Below are 20,735 nucleotides of genomic sequence, written 5' to 3' on the forward strand. Positions count from 1 at the left end.
CATGGTCACCTTTGTTTTAATATTTTCAGATTGAAGATTTTCATGATTTGGGCACACATATGCATGAGCACATACATTTTGGTGATGATCTATCAGACTTTTTGAAAATAGAGCTTTTCATAGAAGGATCATTGTAGGCTCGCAGGCCGGCTGCATTCCCCAGCCACTGCTGCAGTAAATGTCCTTAATTTTTATTTTTCTTGAAGAAAGAACGTATGAAACAGGAGATGGTTCGGTGTGCTATGTAAATTTTGGCAATGCTTGATGATTCCATATGGCATTGATACAGCAAAATAGACCAGGAAACTAGTCACAAATGAACAGGCGATGTTACAGTACGCATTACGCCACAGTGATTACATGAACAGTTCAAAATTACACCACAATATACACAAATCATTAAAATTTGTGATATTGAGCTTTTGAGTGAAATTTCAAGATGGGCCTAACATGCACAGTAACATTAAGATCTGAACTGAATTTGTATTTAAAAGTTGTATCTAAAGTTTTGAACTGTTCAAAGTACTTATTGCACAAGTTGCTGATTTCAAACTAAAATCCTGCTTGAAGCCTTGCCATTGCGAGTTTCTGTTTTTTCAGTGGTCAGATGGGATCTTGGTCTCATGTCAAAATGTGAACAGCATGACGACAAGGACTGCTTAAAAGAAATTGTAATTGAACCAACAAATGAATTGGTCAAACACCTTGTAAGACAACAGCAAGATGTGTAAAAAAATTGAAACATCCAATTGGCTGTGTATTTTAAAGTTAAGAGGTCAAATTCAGTTGACATGTCAAGGTAATTGCTCATTTTAGGTTTATCCGGAAATTTCAGCCAGAAGCCCAACATCCCATTTTTTTGGGTGAGTACTGACAAAAAGAACACAATATCATATGAAAAAGGCCATTGTCTGCCCCACATTTTTAATCAATTTCTATATTTGCTGTTGACATGGACCTTTTCCATCATGAGGATTTAATAATAAGAAATTACAGATTGCTCAGATGGCAGAAGTTTCTATTTCAATGATGTTGAGAAATAATTAAAAACAATAACTTAAGGACTATCAAAAATAATCACTCTCATATGCCTAAAGGGTGGGAGATAACAGACTTTCATCACTAGCCCAATTATTTGTAGTCTTTCATCCGTCACTTCCAAAATCCAGATTGCGAGCATTGTTTTTGTCGCTCCTCATGCTTGTGTTGGTCGCAGTACAATGGAAGAATTAGGAAAATGTCACAAATAGTCACCAGCATCATCAGCAGCATGTCCTGCGGGACTCTGACTCTTGTCGCCCTAGTTTGAAACCTTTTCCTGACGTCCCCCCGGAAGCGTCTGCGACTGGGATGCGCTTACCTGCGTGGAGAAACAACATGTACAGTCTATAACCGCAATCGTAGACATGGCCTACGCTGGGCTTCTTCAGCAGGGCTATACACATACCAATTTAACCTCTCAATGAGAAGGGGAAAAAAACTTGCTTTGTGCTCACTGCTATTAACGTGTGCTCCAGATTACCAACACAGAAGATCGCACCACACACATTACAATATCTTCAAACACAATTTTAAGACACTTCCCCAAAACATGGTCAGTCGTAGTGTCAAGAAGGACCTGTGAGAGGCAGCAAGATACCACACGACATCAAGACTGCAGGAAAATAAAAAATAAAATTCAAGAAAAAAGAAGCTACCAGTTCACAACCGGTATTATCGGATTACCGCTAATTGGATTATTTGAATGTGTGTAACCCGCTTCATTCTTTTTTTCTCTACAAGTCTTAAGGTACACTCACTTATCTCTATAAAGACCTCATTGATGTTAATGGCGTTCTTGGCACTGGTCTCAACGAATATGGCATGGATGGAGTCGGCGTAGTCCTTGGCGTCCTTCTCCAAGACTTCCCTGCAATGAACAAGATCTCACAAAAACTCATTCCTGCAAAAGATTGAAAAAAAATATCCCCCTGAAACCAGTTGTAATAATAAATACTTCATTGGGTGGGCATGTCAGGACACATGTACATTTTATTTTCATCCATCATCTGTACCGCTTCTCCTCACTCGGGTCGCGGGGGGTGCTGGAGCCTATCCCAGCTCGCTTTGGGCAGTAGGCGGGGGACACCCTGAACTGGTTGCCAGCCAATTGCAGGGCACACAGAGACGAACAACCATCCGCACTCACACTCATACCTAGGGGCAATTTACAGTGTTCAATCGGCCTGCCATGCATGCAAACTCCACACAGGATGGCCGGAGCTGGGATTGAACCCACGCCCGATGCTGTCTCTCACTGTGAGGCCATCGTGCTAACCAGTCGTCCACCGTGCCGCCTTTGTGAATAGTAACACACAAATCGGCATAGGTTCACTGTTCTCCAAATATAATTTATCTCAGTAGGAACGTTTTTTTTTGTTAAAATTCAAACAAATTGGAGGGAAACCAGCATTTGGATGTATACCAGCATCTAGATTGGCACATTTCTGAGAGGCTCACCTGGCATCTGTCAGATCACATTTGTTGCCAGCGACGGCCACCACGATATTGGGAGGGCCGTGTTGACGTAGCTCCTTCACCCAGTTCTTCAACGTTTGAAAGGACTCCTGATGGCACAAGAAGGCGGCATGTACTGCACATCAACAAGCTTCAACTAACTGATCATTGCTCCCAGTGTTTAAAAAAAAAAAAAAAAAAACAAGCAAAAGACTCTCACTACTCAAGTAAAAGGTTGTTTTTACACACATGTTGTGTAGTTGCCAGCAGGGTGCTATTTGGTGTCTCTAGAGAACGCTAAGCCAGCAGTTTCCCTCATGTTTCCAGACTTCTTTGCTAAGCTAGGATAATTAGCTGCTGGCTGAAACTTTATAGTTGACAGACCGAGAAAATGAGGCATTAGGATCCATGTTCCAAAATCGTTCAACCTTTCCCTCCACAGAAATATGAACTAAAGCTGCGGGAAGGATGTGCCACTCAGTGGAGACAGCTCCGACATTTAGCCAAGGAGATCTTTATAATGATCAGAACAAACAGTACACCCCCACTGCAGAATTTTGTTTTTAAATCCAGGAGTTATTCATATACAAATAAGCAAGAAGCTACATTCGGTGCACAAGTACTGGTATATTGGAATACAAACAATACCTCTTTAGTGATGTCATATACGATGATGGCCGCTGTAGAGCCTCTGTAGTACATTGGCGCCAGAGCTCGGAACTATGGGAGGACAACGAAAGCAATAGACATGAAAAAGCAATAAAAGAAAAAAAAATTGTAATTATTGAGGCAGTTAAAATCACTATCATTTATCATTACTGTCATTCATTTTTCTCTTACTACCTATGCTTTGTATGGGTTTTAACTAATTCCTTACAGACTTAACATTACAGTGTGTTTTCATTCAACTCAATAAAGCAATTATACCAAACAAAGAAATTCGGACAGAAATGCCACAACAGCCTTTTTATAAAAGCACAGATTATTCCGGCCTCATATCCAAGGGAGCCATTTTAATTCAAAAGAACCTCAAACATGTGGAAGTTATCAAGAGAAAGATGAGCAGAATGTCAGGAGAGCTGCCACAAATGTGACTTGAATGGAAAAGAGCCTGCGTTTGATCCTTAATTCATCACAACCCACCGCTCAATCCAAAAAGATCTCAGGAGAGGCAGAAACTTTTGACTTGTTCTCACGTCTAGATTATTTGAATTTCAGTGCACAGAGCCTTCAACCACTAACAACCAAACCAAAACTATATACAAGTGTGTCTTAATAAATTAGAATATGGGCACAAGGAAAAAAAGGTCCATTTGGTTCAGTAGTTCAATACAAAAAGGGAAATTAACATCCACATTTTTTATCCAGTGGTGACTTGAGAAACGAATGTCCCGACTAATGATGAATTATGTTTTTTGAGATGCATGTCATTATGGGCTGTTTTTTCTTTTTCCAACTCCCAGTTGAAGTTTACACAGAGTGAATTACAGATTATATACATAATCACGAAGCACAATATGGAGTGTGATTCTTATTAAAAACCACATTGCAAACATTTTGTTTGTTTTTTTTGGATGGCAAGCGGGAGCCAGACGATTTGAGAAATGAGAGTTATGAATTAGCAGCGTGATCGCAGAATTAATTAAATTTTTGTTTTATGAAATAGTGATAGTGAATTTGTTTTTTGTTGTAAGCCATCATCAAACTATTTCATTTACTTTTAGACTGACTATATAGAAATGTATCTGGCTGCTCACTTTGATATTAACAGTACAATTAATCCAACATCATTGCATTACTTGAAAAGCTAATGTTGGCATGTCTATTACTGTGCACCCTTTTGTCATGACTACTGATTTACAATGCACTGAAAACTGAGTATTAAGTACACAAAGTACAATAAATATACAGAAATATTCATACCATACATTTTGACTAGCATAAACTTCAAAGGAGCTCCAGAAAAGGTTTCAAAACCACTTGGAAGAGTACCAAAGATCACACAGTAATGAGGAAAGAACACGGGGAGCGAGCGCTCAGTGAAAATCGAGTGGGACCTAACTTTGGGAAACCTAACTTTGCTGCTATAAAAAGTAAACATGTATTGCACAATACAATGAGCATTAATCAAAGAGAAGGACAAGTAAGTGGCAATGACTTTGGCATGTGACAGCAAAAGAGACAGGTTGGGTTTCATCCTTCTCTCTTATCTTAACCGCGGCCGTGTTTATGTCCACTGCAGACTGCAAAAGAAACAAGTGCCTCTCGGAAGAGAAGGAAGATAAAAAGACAAGCTTCCTCTTATCTCACCTCTTTGGAGGGAACGACATGGGGTCCAAAGCTGGACAAGAAAAGGAAAGGCATGTGCAGAAATGGGAAGTATTGTACGGTGCAAAAACAAAATAGGAATGGGAAATAGGAAAGAGTCTCTTTTACACCTTACTTCTTGGTTCTCTTTGATGAGACATTTAATACACCAATATTGCATCGTGTCAATCAATTTTGTCTCCGGTATGTTGCGAGTCATATTTGTTACGTCTTTCTGGTGGGCCATTCAAGAGATCCAATTTGAATGTTTGACTCACAGAAAAGGAAATGTTGCCCCCTGTTAGAAAGAAGGCAGAGGTGCACTTTCCCAAGCCACGGCCCTTCAAACTCAGACTAAATACTAAAGCAGGGGTACACACAAACACACACCACTTTTAACACCTCAACTGACTTTAACAAACAGGAGAAGCCACAAATAAGGGAAAAGAAATCAGCAAGTGTGCCCTTTCTAATTTCATAATGCAGCACTTGAGACGGCCAACACAACAGACACAAACTCTTTGCAATTTTTTCTTCATCTAGAACTGAGGCTTTAGTCAAGTAATTATGAACAATTCCAAATGTCACTTCCGCTAGAAAGCAAAAAAACAAAAAACTAAAAAAATCAGGAAAAGCCTACTAGAACAGCCAAACTGTATTAGAGGTTAAATGTGTTCTGACTTCCAATTAGCACAAGTTCAAATGTGATTGGTAGATTGCACACCTGTGTTGATTTAACGTAATATTCTCTGTGCGGGTGCAACCTGCCTAAGCGTAAAATATGCACCAATTTAGTTAAATAAAATAGACAAGGCTGCAAGCGAAAGACACTAACCCGCTCCTGTCCAGCCGTGTCCCATATGAGGAACTTGTGCAGCTCGTTTTGGTATTGCACCGTCTTGGTCATAAAGGATGCCCTGGTGATAAATGATAAAACACAGTGAAGAAAACACACATCATAATATGTATTACAATGATTTTTTTTTAATTGCAGGAGTAATTTCATCAGGAAAGAAACAAAGACTCCTTTCACACTGATGCGCATGATGTCCAAATTGGATTTTTTTTATTAATTGCAATCTTTTTATAAACTTCTTCACAAAACAAAAACGAGTGCGTACAAAGCATTTCGTTGAGTGACATGCACCAAAAATACAATGTTACGTGGCATATTGTTTACTGAAGTAAATACGGGTGTGTGTGCTCATTTTATCACCTCATATCACCAGAGTAGCGAGGTGGGAGGTGGTAGAAATGTTTTGGGGATATGAGGCAACACGCTTTTATCTCATTTAATGGAGACGTCTACTGAAGATGCTGTGACCTCATTGTCGCACATCATAAATATTGATTTTGTGTTGACTTGTTTTTCAAATTTTGTTTTAATTAGATTTCAGGATGGATTTATTAGTTTTTATGAGTGTAATTAAAAAATTGTTTTTATTAGTTTTGTTTTTTTAAGAAATTTGGGGTTTTGCTTGTGCGCAAAATTTAAAAAACATCACAGTATGTATTGTGTAGTTAAAACTAAAATAAAATTGTTCAAAAACAGCAATCCACAAATCAAGTATAAATACTGTATAAGAGTACACTGATTTTGAACTACAATAAGTTGAGTGACCGATTTTATAGTAAGATACATCTCAACTTATTTTCCATTGCACTCTCTTATTTATCTAATTTATATATTTGTCTGTATTATTTTTGTATTGCACTGGAGAGGGGAGCTCTCTAATCTCATTGCACTCTTGAGTACAATGACAATAAAGGGATTTCTAATTCTAATTTAAGCGTCTTAATTTAAATAAAGCGAGCCACTTGCCCACTTGCTTTTACATGGCTCTAGGATGCACCCAATTTGGGCACACAGGCGCCCTAATTTTACAACGGTACATCTGAGAAAAATCTAAGGTTGCACATGCTGATGGAGAATGGAATAAAGTTTGCTCAACTCACAAGCCTCACTCAACGGACACGCATATCATGGTCTCACCCAGTCAGAGATAGCGAAGTGCGGGACCCTCCTCTGATATGTTCAAGATATTTTTGCATACATTTTTTTTTTTTTACTTTACTGAACACAACATGGCTGGCTACCACTCGCGTGGGTAAACATGTAGAGTTGCTACTCTATAGGTCATGCAGCAACCAGCACAAGCACAGACATACAGTATACAGCGTGGTGAATTAAAATGTGCCAATGTGGGAGAATATCATTTTGGTCTGACCAAGAGGTATACAACACTGCCAGATTCCAATGGCAGCCAAAAAGGAGCAGTGAAGAAGTATTTGTGTGCATGTGCTAAGTGTATTGACCATATTGACCGCTCTGAAAACCATAATCATTGCCTTTGTGGTGGAGAATAAGCAACAAGCAATGGTAATTGCTATACTAACCTGAGACTGACATGGCTAGTGTGTTTAATACCGCAATTAAGTACTTGGGTGATCTGAGTACACTTTTCAAAGACGTCTGCGTTAAATCAGAGTGCATCCAACTTTGCAGTTTATACAGTAAAATCGCAGGCAAATTAATAACTCTCTGGATTATGGAGAGAAATTTAATTCACTAAACTGAATTGGAAAACAATTACGGTACGCTTCACATATTTATTGTTTGTAATGTTCTTCATTTGTTGTCAGAATAAAATTGATTTTGACTTTTGAGGTCTGCACAATAGATGTTCTCAAAATTATATTCGTTAATGTATTTTTTTTAAACATTTTTCAAATAAATGTAGCTTTGGTCACAAAATAGTTGGTAAATAAAGAGAATCTAAGCAATGAACTGTTGACTATATCCCATTGCTCATTTCTTGTATCGTACTTTAAAAAACGTCCTTGAAAAAACCCCCCACAAAATTAGCAAGTTGCTAATTGCTGATTTGCAAAAATGCTCAGCAAAAAAAAATTAAAAAACTTGCGTCATGTTCGTGAAACAGTGTTTTCAATCATATCGCCCAGCCCTACCTGTGTCCATCACTACTTTTTCATTACTGCATTGAAAGTAGCACTTTATTCCAAGTGCAAAAAGGCTTGTCGGACCCCATCAACCATTAAACTAATTAAAAAAAGACCACAACGGAGGACATTTTCGCTATTTTGTTGTCAAAATTGTATTTTCAAATTTATTTTTCTCTAACTCTGCACCAGCTGAATACCAAGTGTCATTGTGAAGGCAATCATGGGGTATTTTGATTGGAGCTTGATTGGTTATTTTTGATCGCATTATTACTTCATGTTTGTGCACAGCGCTTTGTTACAGCTCCGCCTCCTGTGAAAGCCTGTATAAATAAAGTAGAGTTGAGTTGAACATTCTTTTTTTAAGTAGTATTTTGATTAAACAATTTTGAAAGAAATACTTTTATAAATGCTCAAAAATTACATTTTTACTTTACAATATTCATAAAAGTTCCATCATTGGAGTGGTAATCGCATCTGTGACAGAAGAGGAGATTATAAAACAGTAACTAATTTAGTTATTTATAAACAGTAAAAAAAATATTCATACTAATAACTAATTCCTCAAGAAAATGACAATCTTATCTGGCAAATACTGTGATGTTTTAGCAAAGCACAACATGGCCAATTGGATTCAGAGATTAGCGGTAGTTAAAAGCGTTTGCCTCTGAAAAGTGGCACAAAGTGGGGGGATATATTTTAGTTATTTTTGTGATGATGCGTGATCCATGTTCAATATACACGGAGTGTAGTGCATGGGTCATGCCAACATGATTTTTTTTTCAAATTTATTAAAAAAAAAAATAAAAGAAAGAAAGAAATCACATGTATATAAGTATTTAAAGCCTTTGCCACAATGCTCAAAATTCAGCTCAGGTGCATGATGTTTCCATTGATCCTCATTGATAGGTTTCTACATCTTAAATGGAGACCACCAATGGTAGATTCAACTGATTGGACACGATTTAGAAAAGCACACACCTGTCTGTCTATATAAGGTCCTTCAGTTGACAGTGCACAAATCGAGCATGAATCAAAGGAATTTATCGTAGACTTCAGCGACAACTGGCAGAGCTCCAGCGGACCTCTGTGGAGAGAGGAGAACCTTCCAGAAAGACTACCACCACTGCAGCACTCCACCAATCAGGCCTGTCCGCTAGAGTGGACAGACAGAAGCCATTCCTTACTAAAAGGCGCATGAGAGCCCACCTGGAGTTTGCCATAAGGCACTTGAATGACTGACCATGAGAATAAAAAGTCTTTGATCTGATGGGGCAAAGATTGAACTCTTTGGTGTGAATGTTTGGTGACATCCAGGTACGGCTTATCACCAGACCAATACCATCTCTATAGTAAAGCAAGAAGTGGGAGATGATTTTCAGCGGTGGGAAATGGGAGACTAGTCAGAATTGAGGAAGTAATGAATGTAGCAATATACTGAGGATGGAACATGTTCAAGAGTGCTAATGACGTCAGACTGGGGCAAAGGTTTACCTTCCAACAGGACAACAACCCTAAGCACAAAGCCAAGACAACGAAGAAGAGGCCTCAGGACATCTCTGTGAATGTCTTTGAGTGGCCCAACCAGAGTCCTGACTTGAATCTGATCAAACATCTGTGGGGAAATCTGAAACTGGCTGTGCATCAACGTTCCCCATCCAACCTGATGGTGCTTGAGACGTCCTGCAAAGAGGAATGGGCAAAACTGCCCAAAGACAGGTGTGGCAAGGTGGCATCATATTCAAAAAGGCTTGAGACTGTAATTACGGCCAAAAGGTGCATCAACAAAATATTGAGCAAAGGCTGAGAATACTTGTGTACATGTGAGTCAGTTTATTTGTAATGCATTTGCATTCAGTAAAAATCTTTTCTCATAATATCATGATGGGGTGTTATGTCTAGAATTTTGAGGGGGAACATACTTTATTCCACTTTGAGATTAAGCAGTAGCATAACAAAATGTGTACTAAGTGAAATATTTCGATACACTCCAAATGCACTGTAAATCTTGATGTTCGGGTATTGTGATAAACATGGTGGATGCAATTTCTACAGGAAAACAGTTTCTACTCTGTAGTAACTTGTCAAATCAAAACAGGCACTATAGATCTTCCTCTCCCCGTAATGTAAAACTTACCCAATAGTTGGGTTAATGTTTGGATCAAAGCTGTCCTCCACAAATCTCCACACAATACTTGACTTGCCAACACCAGTGTCCTACAGAGAAACCACACACAAAAGGTGCAACAAAGTTTACATACAATGCACGTTGCTGTTTTTAACTCTATTTTCCTGGTCTCTCTTATCTGAGGCATTTGGAGATTTTTTTCTCCTGTTAGGTCACTGCAGCCTGCTCACCTTTTAAATACTGTCACTCCCACAAGATTAGAAAAAAAGAAACAAATGGTGATACAGGCTGGCAGTCAGTTGGGTCCAAATTGTGGAATGCACTTCCATTTGAGCAAAGAGCTACCTCTTCTGTTTTTTTTTTTTTTACAAAGCAGTTAAAGGCACATTTGTTTAGGTCGGCATTCCAGTGAGTAATGCGCATAGGTGCAGAGTTAAGTACTGCCTGTACTCAAAGAGCAAGTTTCCTTGTGGAAAGAGCAAGAGCATGGGCAGAACACAAACACATTTCCTTTCAATGGAAGTAATCCAAGACGGGTTTTTGTGACTATATTTTCAGATTAGAAAATAATTAACCCAAGTGTCTTAATCAGGTATATAATACGTGTATATTCAAGATTTTGTGGGTGTTTAGAATGCATTGCGCATGTATATTACAAACATTCCGGTTTGGAAAGGGTTACTGATTGCAGGAAGCACCTGTGAGATGTATAAAGACAATTACTTCAGAGTAGTGGGAAGCAAAAACTATAAATACATTTACCATAGTTGACTATTTTTTCAGGTTTCTGTGCTATACTTGATGACTTTTCATTTTTACTCCTGCGACAGAATTTGGATAATTTTTTTCCCTCGCTTAATGCTTGCCGAGGATAACTGCTCAGGACATGCTACAAATTAGGTTACTTTGTTACTTTTGTTAGTATTTTCTTGGATATATTTTAAAATCGCTACTTTATTAAGAGTTGAATCAGAACTTCTACTCACTCAAGTACTTGTACTTTTACATAAGTACAGAGTGCGAGTACTCTGGTTGCTTACCTTTTAAAAATGCAAACAGATGTTAAGGCGAGCTAAATTGGGAAGATTATTGTAGCAAAGTTTTAATGGAAGATAAGTATCCACAAACAAATAGCATAAGAGGTAAACAGCTATCTCCTGTGCTTTGCCAATTTTTTTAAACTTTAAAATATGAACAATTAAAACAGATTCCTCCAGTTTGATCGCGCTAATAAGACTTGCATAACCCGATGAAGGCGATTTAATGATGTAACACGTACATCAACACCTGGAAATAGTGGAGAGCTGATTAAAGTCAAACAGCTGCTAACTTACCCCTAGAAGACAAACTTTTAATTCTCTTAACGCCATGGCTGCTTCCTGTTTTACATTGACTTGATCTTCATTTGCACTGTAGTTTTCTCCCCACCGCTCCTCGTTTAGCGAATATTTGTTCAAAGGTGACACCTGTTCACTTCGTCAGGGGGGTTGGGTGGTGTCAAATAATAAAGTAACTGTTAGTTAATGGTCCTAATTCGCCATGATGTAATCATAATTTTGATAAGCAGGCAAGCTGAGTAGCGAAAGTAGCACATCGCAAGAGAGTCTCCATCTTGGAACTACGGAGCGCAGTCACGTGACTCCCCCTGCTATTTTTTTTTCTTCCTTTTTAGTACGGCTGAGATCCCCAGTAACACAAAAGCCCCAGTTCCGCTGCGAGTTATGTCGACTTTGCTCCCAAGCTGATTACCCCAATCTGCGTTCAAACGACCAACATCGATCGGCCGCAGGAAGTACATTCAGGAAGTGCTTTTGCATTTTTTTGAGTGACAGCTGAGCGCCTGGTGACAGCCCACACGGGACGGCAGCCCGCAGAGCCGAGCCGATACTCAACATGGCAGGTAATGGACCTCTGTGGAACTTCATGCTTTGTGTGTTCTTGCGTTTAGCACTACAATTTGGTGTTTAAAATAGCAGAATTCTGGTTGTTCGCGGTGGGCTTCCCGGAGGGTGAAAAAAAAGTGTTGAGAGAAAGGGCTGGACCGAATGGTGTTAGCAAACTTAGCAACAATACTAGCCAGTTGGCTAACAAAAGCTCACCGGGTTTGTCGAAATGTGTCACTTTATGGAGGCGTACATCACCAAAAGTAGTTTCTACGCCCAGATATCACTTTATAACAACAATGACTTATACATTCGCTTGTCTACATTGCGTTTATCAGGCATCTGTTGCCATAATACTCGCTAGCGTGTTGACCTAGCTAACGTTAGCCTGAATGCTAAAGTCATTTTAGCCGACCAAATACACTAATTTTCCCGTACCAAGGCGACATATTTTATTTTGTTTATTTTATAGACATTCTTTGTGTGTTTAACAAACAACACACGCCGAGTGTCACGACCCCGCCGGGAACTCCGCATTTATTGTGTGTTTAATCTTGTACGAGTTGTTTTTCCATTCGAAGCACATTCCCTGCGACGACCAGCTGTAAACAGTGGCAGTAGCACGTTTCTTGACACCTACTGCACTCTTCCATCAGAAATCGTGTCTTTGTCCAATCAGGCACTACATCAACAAACATTTGTTCTTGATTAAGATATAAATTTACTTTAATTCCACCTTAAATTTGCATTTGTTGGTTGTTTTAATACAGACGTATTTTAAAATGGGGAAAAAGGAGTTTTATCGTAGACGCAAAAAAAGGTCTTAACGTCCAAGATAGTGCTGGTGGTCCTGGCCACTGTAAAATTTTGTGCAATTTGAACATTAAACTGTGCTTAAATATGGGACAAAAAAATTCAGCATAATGATTCAGTTAAAATGCATTGGACCCCAAGTTAAATAAAAACTGTGCCTATATGAATGCTTGAAAACAAATGATTAAATGTGGCTGATATTGTTCTTAAAAGTCAAATACAACTGAACTGAACTGTACAGAACAAATTTAGTGTACTGAATTAAAGAAACACCATAATATGCACAGTGTGAACATTTATTTCTGTGATTCTTTACAACCTGCCCGCTACTAGCAAGCCTATAACACACTTTGAGAATCAATATCTAATATCAATTGAATCTATCTATCAAAAGCTCATCTCAACGAGTCAAGTCCATTGCTATTGTTTTGTGGGTCTGCAAGTTTGATAGCTTACACAGCAAATGAATATTTCAGCAGGCTTCAGCGCCATGTGTCATGATGACATGAGACTCGCTGACAGTGTTATTTTAAACCGGTTAATTAGGTAGAATTAGAGGCTATCGAGTAGTGTGACTAGCATTCCTAGTCATGTACCTCACACACTCATATATTATGTTAAGACTTCTGCTCTGATAACATCAACATAAGTTCTATTTATGTACAGCACTACATGTTTTTATTTTGACGCCATGTCACGGCTCATATTGACCCAGTAATGCCATTGTTGTTACAGTGAAACGGGTGTTATACGAGGTTTAACTCACCATTTACCGTCATAGATGAATAATATGGTGAAAATACTACTTTAATATGTCAATGTAATTTTTTTCTCTCTCTTGGGCTGGATCAAATGAAAAACGTATTTCTCTCCAAATAGATTGGTTTAATTTGTGCTTTTTTATTGTGTGAATTGTAAATGTAAATTGTTGTGCCTGTATTTTATGTTTATGACTGTATTCTTTAACTATATCTGATTCCCACCACTAAATTCGTGTTTTGAAAAGAATAAAACAAGGCAGGGTCTTCTTTTAGTAAATATTCCACTTTCCGAAACTAGAGCACTTTACAGAATATCAACTATTACAAGTAATCAAGGGAACAAATCAGTGCTGTACATGTGGACAAAATCAGCTTGTGTGAGTGTTAGAGATTCCCCTGCAGGAGCGGAATTCTTGCTTGGACTCTAACCAGCAAGGCAAATACCCACAACATGATCTTGATCAGATTATTATTTTTTTACCCCCAGCTGCCAACACCTTCTTTCTGTCTGCAAGTCTTTGTGGATGTGCTGGAAGTCATGCTTCCCTTACGTCGTGTTGCTGCTGCACTTGGCAGCCGGTCTACAGTGCCTGATTTCAATTAAACGCTGCCCTAAAAATTCTAAAGCCCTTTAGTTCAATTTCGGACGTTTGGGGAAATGCAATTTTGTTTCGAAATTATTTACTCTCTGGTACGCTGACAATGTCCCTTGTATTCACAAAGCAATGCTTCTGCATGCTGATTCACCCTGGCCTTCTCTCACTGAGGGAGACTTTGTGCCTATGTTGTTCATGTGATCGACTGAGAAGTCATTTTTTGTGCGATGCATCGGGTGCTGGTGTGATGATGACTTGACCACTGATTTCCCCCTCCACATGTTTCATCTTTGCAGGTCTATCTTTATACTTTGAAGATGGCCATGACGATCTGGACGATTGTGAGTAGTTGACATTAGAAAAGAAGTTGTGATAGATGTGAAGTAAGAACAAAGTTGCTGTTTTTTATTTATTTATTTTCTTTCATTTTTTGGGGGGAAAACTATTAATTCACACTGTAAATTGATTCATTTTCATAACATGACAATTCCTTGACAAACTAGCTGTTTATTCTCGCAGTTTTAGTCAGATTTTCTTTGTGGCCTTAATACTCCTTTGTGCAGTTAGCCACGTATAGTCGTGGCTATTCTCATATTTTTTTCATACAAAATTTAAATTCTATTATTGCAATATTTCAGCTTTAATTTACATTCTGGCAATCCTTATGTTTATTCTTGTTGTATTATGTTGTTGTTTTTTAAGGGGCCCTCATATTCCCTTCTATAATTTCTTGTGATGGAGGTTATTCTTGAAATAAATGGTGACTTAATTTGTATAAAAACTGATCTTTTCCCCCCAAAATTATGATTTTATTCTCATATTAAAAATTTGTTACAATATTTTTACTTCATTTTTCTTGTATGATTTAATCTCTTAATTTTCTTATAGGCCATAATACTCCATTGTAACTACTAATTAACTTAAGGTGGGGGTTAGCTGGTTAATATAGTGTGCTTTTATTTGTTAATTCTCAACTGTTTTTCTTTTAAAAATTAAAATTGTATATTTTATTTTACCTGTAAACTTTTTAAAATACCAAAAAATAAATTTAAATATTTACATTTTAACCTGGTGCTTGCTTATCATCACGAGGGTCGCAGGCATGCTGTAGCTTGTCCCAGCTGTCTTCGGATGAAGGCGTTGTTCAGTCTCTTTTTTTGTGTGACTTCATTCTTGAAGTGTTGTTCACATTTATTCAGGGCCTCTTATTACAAATATGTGAAGTGGCAGAGAATCATCTAAAATCACATCGATATTTTCTTAAATTTTCATCTTCCTTCTCATTTTTCCGGGGGGGTATTGTTGCTGTATTCTTGAGATTTTCTCACCTGATTGTTATGGTTATACGTGGTTAACAATTTTAGTGTGTTACGAGCTGCTCTCCAGACTGTTGTCTGAAATATATCAAAACAAAATGAAATCCATTTTGACTGTAAATTGAACTTGCGATTGATTGTCATGCTCATTAGCGCTAAAGTAAAGTCTTGTGTCCATCTTGCAGTTGGATTTGATGACTATGGTTCAGAGTGTGATAGCATCCGCATCACGGCCTTTCTCGACGCAGGCCACGATAACTTGACACCACTTGGGAGGCTAGAGAAGTACGCCTTCAGTGAAAATGTCTTTAACAGGTAAGAGTTTGGAGAAGAGAAAAAACATTCCCATCATCAGCAAATACTGCAATTAAGCATTGTTGTGTAAAACATCATCATCACATCTTGAGCCCAAGTCCTGCCACGATTAGTAAAGATCCACGAGAAAGTGGCACCACCCCGAAAGGTTTATAATTAAAAATCTGTATTTGACTCACGAATCGCGAAAATGCAACGGAACACTGTCATTTCACCCTAGATGGGAGCTCCAACTAAATTATACACAATTGCTAAATGACACACTTTTAACTATTACACTATACTTGTACAAAATAAAGCATTCTATTTTTAATGGCACTATGTGAAGCGCTGTTCACACACACTACAAATCCCATAATGCAGCGCAAGAGCTGCCTTACCAAACAAAAGGTGACCTGTAATCAATCTGTACCTCTGTCTACATGCTGCTCTAACACGTGTATCTTTGTCGCGCACATCTATGTGAGCCGCTGTTCTCTGAGATGAATACTAAAGCACTCGAGGGAGTTGCAATGGACTTTCCAACACGCCTGGTGGTGTTGTTTAGATTCATGTGTTTATAGTTAACATAAGTTGTTCTGTCATCATCTCCTTGTATTAATGTTTTGAGTGAGGTTAATGTTCTGTTTACTGAGCACCTGTCCGCTTCAATTTCAATTTAGTTGTTGGCCTTGCTTGCCCAAATAAGGAGCCCTATATGGAGCAACATATTTGATTATTGTATGTTATTGTTGATTTATTTTTGGAATATTATAGTATGCTGTTGTTTTTAAGTCACATTTTATGTTCAAGAGGATTTAGTTTTGTACAAAAACGTTTATCCTGTTTGGCTCGTGACCTAATGTGTGCTTCGAGTTTTGACACCACTGGTGTAGGAAATGGCATCATCATCAGTGTGCTGATTGCCAAGTGATGCCGCATCTGGCAGGAAATATGATAAAACATTGTAGCTTTCATGCGAACTTGTCAGCTCACTCTGTACCACAGTTGTTAGCCTTTTTTTTTTTTTTTTTTTTTGGAATTGATAGTTATGGAACATATTTTGTCTATGCTTAATACGTAGAGAAAATTTTCAACCGACTGACATTTTCCCATAAGATAGTTATTTTGTCGATAGTGCAATTGAGAGGGACATAATGGTTTTTACTACTCGGCAGCAACAAGCTGTTTGCAATCAATCACTCAAAATAAATACAATTCAGCTCGCGAATATGTTCATTCTCCCAATTATTGCCCTAGTGAAGTTTCCTAGTTTTGTAACTCACGACGTGCAAGTCTGCTCTGCGTAAGTGAATTTCTGCATTCCAGAGTGAGCGCTCATCACATACCTGTACAAGCTTCACACAATAAGCAGAGTATTGACAGAAGACTCCAACTATACGCCAGTTGTAGGTTTGTTCCGGTTGAAATGTGGGTTTACTGCTACAACAATAGCCACCATTTATTATTTATTCATTCATATCCTGCAGGTCAGAAAACAAAAGTACACACAAAGAATGCTCTTTTGTTCTTTGCATAAACTTTTAGTTGTTGTAAACCAGCTTTTCAATGCTTGGCTATTTGATTTCGCAATGTGTGGGTGTGGGTGGGGGGGGGGGGTGTGTGTGTGCAATGTGCCTGCCAGTGTGAACACTGCCTGCACTCACAGGTTGTTGGCAGTTCGGTAAGCGAACTAACCTGACGCTCCTGTTGCATTTTAGGCAGATCGTGGCCCGAGGGCTGCTTGATGTACTTCGTGAGTTCAGCGATAACGAGAATGACTTCATCAGTGTCATGGAGACAGTTGCCAGAATGTCAGAAGATGGAGGTAGATACCTTTTCCCTCTAATGTAGGAGCTGGTTTCAGCATATAACAGTATTTGCCATTTGCATTTTAAAGTGAGAGTCTCCTACATGACAGTAATGCAAGTGTGCGTCTTCTTAGAGCCAACCGTGCGAGCCGAGCTAATGGAGCAGGTCCCAAACATTGCCATGTTCCTACACGAGAGTCGGCCCATCTTCCCTGCCGCTTTCTCCAGATACTTAGTACCCATCGTAGTCCGGTATCTCACCGATCCCAACAACCAGGTAAGATTTCAACCCATTGTGTTGCCTGGTGTCTCAATGAACTTTTCAAATGTTAATGTTGCGTGTTTTATCTTCCAGGTGCGAAAGACCAGCCAGGCAGCACTACTGGTGCTGCTGGAGCAGGGCCTCATCTCAAAGGCCGACATGGAGACCAAAGTTTGTCCGGTTCTGCTGGACCTGACAGAACCCAGCAGCGACGACGATTACAAGATTGAGGCGGTTGCTGTGAGTAATTTGAACACAATTGTTTCCCACTGAGGCTTTTATGCCTCACAGTGTATCACTACACGGTTGACTACAGTTGGTTTGTGGATGCTCCATGATCACATTTTTCCAACTTCAAGTGTGATTGAAGTCAGGATTCAGCCCTCCTGTAGTCCAATCAATGTGATGATGATTGGATTCATTTTATAGAAGCTGCTCTGCCTCTTTTCACCCTGCACTTTTTACATGGTGTGTTCTGTAAAAACGGGAAACTATCACCATTATCACGTTCCACACAAATAATCTATCTGTGACTTTGAGTGTGTGTGGCTTTAAAAGGTGGGACCTGACTGGTGAGTAATGTGGGAGTCAGCTAATGCGTGTATAGAGTTGGCGCTTGAGCTCAGCTCACATCAGCAGCTGGCTTTTAACTGTCTCAGACAGTCTGCTCTTTGAGTGGTTTTTCTTGCAACTGTATATAAGACTAACTTTTGATCGCAACTGTTCGTCTCGCCTACAGACACACAAAATCAAGCCTTGTTTTTCATTTGGGTTATGACCACTTTCTTCTTCTGGGTCACTCAAAACCCTGAGGTCTAATTTATTGTGCTTTTAGAGGATGCGCTCTTCGCTCATCCCCCCAAAATTTGGCAACATTTCTTGCTGACAAAGCCTCGGCTCGACTTGAGCAGTGTTGTGACTTTGCGTCTGTGTTCAGATCATGTGTAAAGTGGTGACCATGCTGAGCAAAGACACAGTGGAGCATCTCTTACTGCCACGTTTCTGCGATTTGTGTAGCGACGCCAGACTATTTCAAATACGCAAGGTAATGCATTTTGCGTTTTCCATTTCACTCTGGGGTTATATATATGCAGCTATTTACTAGGAATTATCGTCATAAATATCCAAGTCAGGCTTAATTTGGTTTTACGCATCAACCTGACACACAAATCCCTGTCTCTTCCCTGTGGAGTGTTAATTCCCTGGTTGTTGACGGGTACCAATTTTGAAAGGAGACGGATGCAAATGTGCAAATTTTTTCAACCTTTTGTATTCTAGGTTTGCGCAGCCAATTTTGGAGAGTTCTGCTCAATTGTGGGTCAGGAAGCCACAGAAAAACTACTGGTAAGGCCTTTTGAAACAACTTTTTGACCTTGATGTTACTCTTCTGATTTGGACCATTTGTCTTAGGCTATAGGATGTTGAGTGGTCTTTTCAAAAAGAGACATTTGCATTTTTTCCCCTCACAAATTCAACAATTACAAGATCTTTTAAGAACTTGTCTGTGACTTGCTTTTGTCAAAATACCATAAGTATCTCTCTTGCTGAAATTAGCAAGTCGTCTCATGTATGTGAGCATACATTGCTGTACATTCGCTACTTTGATAAACCTTTGCATTTGGTTTGGCTTAGACTCGCGAAAGCAGAATAAAAGAGAAAAAGCAAGTGCCCATATAAAAAAATAAATAAATAAAAGTATTCTCACACTGCAGTTCCCACACTTTTCTGTCCATCACATCAACAACTTTATCAAACAAAAATGATGCTGCCACTTGAAAGTGCCTCTGGATCTTCACCCACTCTGACTGGTCAAGTCAGTTTATGTAATAGTTGAGCAGAACAGCTTGGTCCCAGACTATTTTCATAAACAGGCAGATAAAATATTTACCTTGCTGTTTTTTGTTTCACACTTGCTGAATTGGCAGAAATACACGGGAGACCAAATTATTTCTATAAAAGCCCTTAAAAATCAAATTTCTCTTTACTGCATTTAACAGATTCCCAAGTTCTTCGACCTGTGCTCAGACAGCCTGTGGGGCATCAGGAAAGCCTGTGCAGAGTGCTTCATGATGGTCTCCAATTCTACCTCACCTGAGGTGCGACGTGCAAAGTTGTCCCCGCTCTTCATCAGCCTCATCAGCGACCAGTCCCGCTGGGTAAGACGCTCGCTCACACACCAACATATACTAATTTTCCCACAAGTGCTTGAAGTTAGCCTGTAGTTATTTTAAGGCACTTCACACATCGAGCTGGTCAGAAACCACACTCTAAATCTATTTATGTAAGAAAAGAAACCATTTCATGTGATAAAGTAGATTTAATTGCATTAATGTCACCCATTTTAGGTTGTAAAAAAAAATCTGCATTCAAGCAAAATAGCAAATAAAATGTTCTTCAAACATTTGTATTTAGGTGCGGCAGGCTGCTTTTCAGTCTCTGGGCCGTTTCATCTCCACCTTCGCCAACCCAACAAGCGCAGGCCTTCACTTCAGAGAGGACGGCGGGCTACTTGATGTTACCAGGTGCCCGTCAGACAGGTAAGGCGGGGAACACGCATCCCAATTTGTTACCACTTAACCTGACACATGACAAGAAGCCAGTCACCATATGCATCCCTACTGCTCTTAAAGTGGGTGGTGTAATCAAGGAGACCAACATAGCTCATCATATATTCACTGTAGTGCCAAAACTGACTTGTGAGAGGAGGCACCATGCCACAGGGTAGTCAGGCTGTTGGAAAATACAAAGGAGGAGGAAGTAGTACGTTAGCTACATTTAACGTTAACTTATTTGGTAGTTATATTGTGGTTGCCAACCCACAACTAATTTTAGTGTGGTGAAAGACTTGCGAGACATGTTAAACAACACAACACAGCCACCATTTGTATCCAGCAATGGCACAAGTTTTTGGGTTTTTGGTCACTTTCTTATTGGCCAATTATACGTTTCAGCACAGTCACGGAGCTCTGTTGTCCACAGACATTTGGATTTGTGATTGTAAATATTGAACAGGTTTATCAATTCTGATTTTCAAGCCTCACAGTTTTGCGAACAGATTGGACGAGGAAAAAATATTCCTTAACAATGCGCACATCACAGGATAATTG

General features: G+C 39.1%; 2 protein-coding genes across 3 annotated transcripts in view; one reads left to right on the top strand and one right to left on the bottom strand.

Moving 5' to 3' along the window:
* rab22a (RAB22A, member RAS oncogene family) lies at positions 1 to 11,682 on the bottom strand. Its single transcript, XM_088308125.1, has 7 exons — positions 11,227 to 11,682; positions 9,902 to 9,981; positions 5,639 to 5,720; positions 3,145 to 3,216; positions 2,500 to 2,606; positions 1,800 to 1,909; positions 1 to 1,360 (listed from the first exon to the last, which is right to left on the bottom strand). Exons 1-7 carry the CDS (start codon positions 11,260 to 11,262, stop codon positions 1,263 to 1,265), a joined length of 585 nt encoding a protein of 194 aa, XP_088164251.1. The 5' UTR covers positions 11,263 to 11,682; the 3' UTR covers positions 1 to 1,262.
* ppp4r1l (protein phosphatase 4, regulatory subunit 1-like) overlaps positions 10,705 to 20,735 on the top strand; it is a 17,682-nt gene continuing 7,651 nt past the window's right edge. The window contains exons 1-11 of one of the 2 annotated variants that reach the window (XM_088308123.1): positions 10,705 to 10,792; positions 11,565 to 11,792; positions 14,242 to 14,286; positions 15,447 to 15,576; positions 17,277 to 17,383; positions 17,501 to 17,643; positions 17,722 to 17,868; positions 18,566 to 18,673; positions 18,907 to 18,972; positions 19,626 to 19,784; positions 20,041 to 20,165. In XM_088308123.1, coding sequence (XP_088164249.1) covers positions 11,786 to 11,792; positions 14,242 to 14,286; positions 15,447 to 15,576; positions 17,277 to 17,383; positions 17,501 to 17,643; positions 17,722 to 17,868; positions 18,566 to 18,673; positions 18,907 to 18,972; positions 19,626 to 19,784; positions 20,041 to 20,165 — 1,037 coding nt within the window. In that variant the 5' untranslated portion in view covers positions 10,705 to 10,792; positions 11,565 to 11,785. Of the gene's footprint in view, positions 10,793 to 11,253; positions 11,793 to 14,241; positions 14,287 to 15,446; positions 15,577 to 17,276; positions 17,384 to 17,500; positions 17,644 to 17,721; positions 17,869 to 18,565; positions 18,674 to 18,906; positions 18,973 to 19,625; positions 19,785 to 20,040; positions 20,166 to 20,735 lie in introns of those variants that run through there. The other variant, XM_088308122.1, reaches the window with a different exon arrangement.

The sequence above is a fragment of the Idiotropiscis lumnitzeri genome, chromosome 11 (genome assembly GCF_059441095.1).
Source record: "Idiotropiscis lumnitzeri isolate Australia: NSW breed Sydney's pygmy pipehorse chromosome 11, RoL_Ilum_1.0, whole genome shotgun sequence".
NCBI classification, from domain to species: Eukaryota; Metazoa; Chordata; class Actinopteri; order Syngnathiformes; family Syngnathidae; genus Idiotropiscis; species Idiotropiscis lumnitzeri.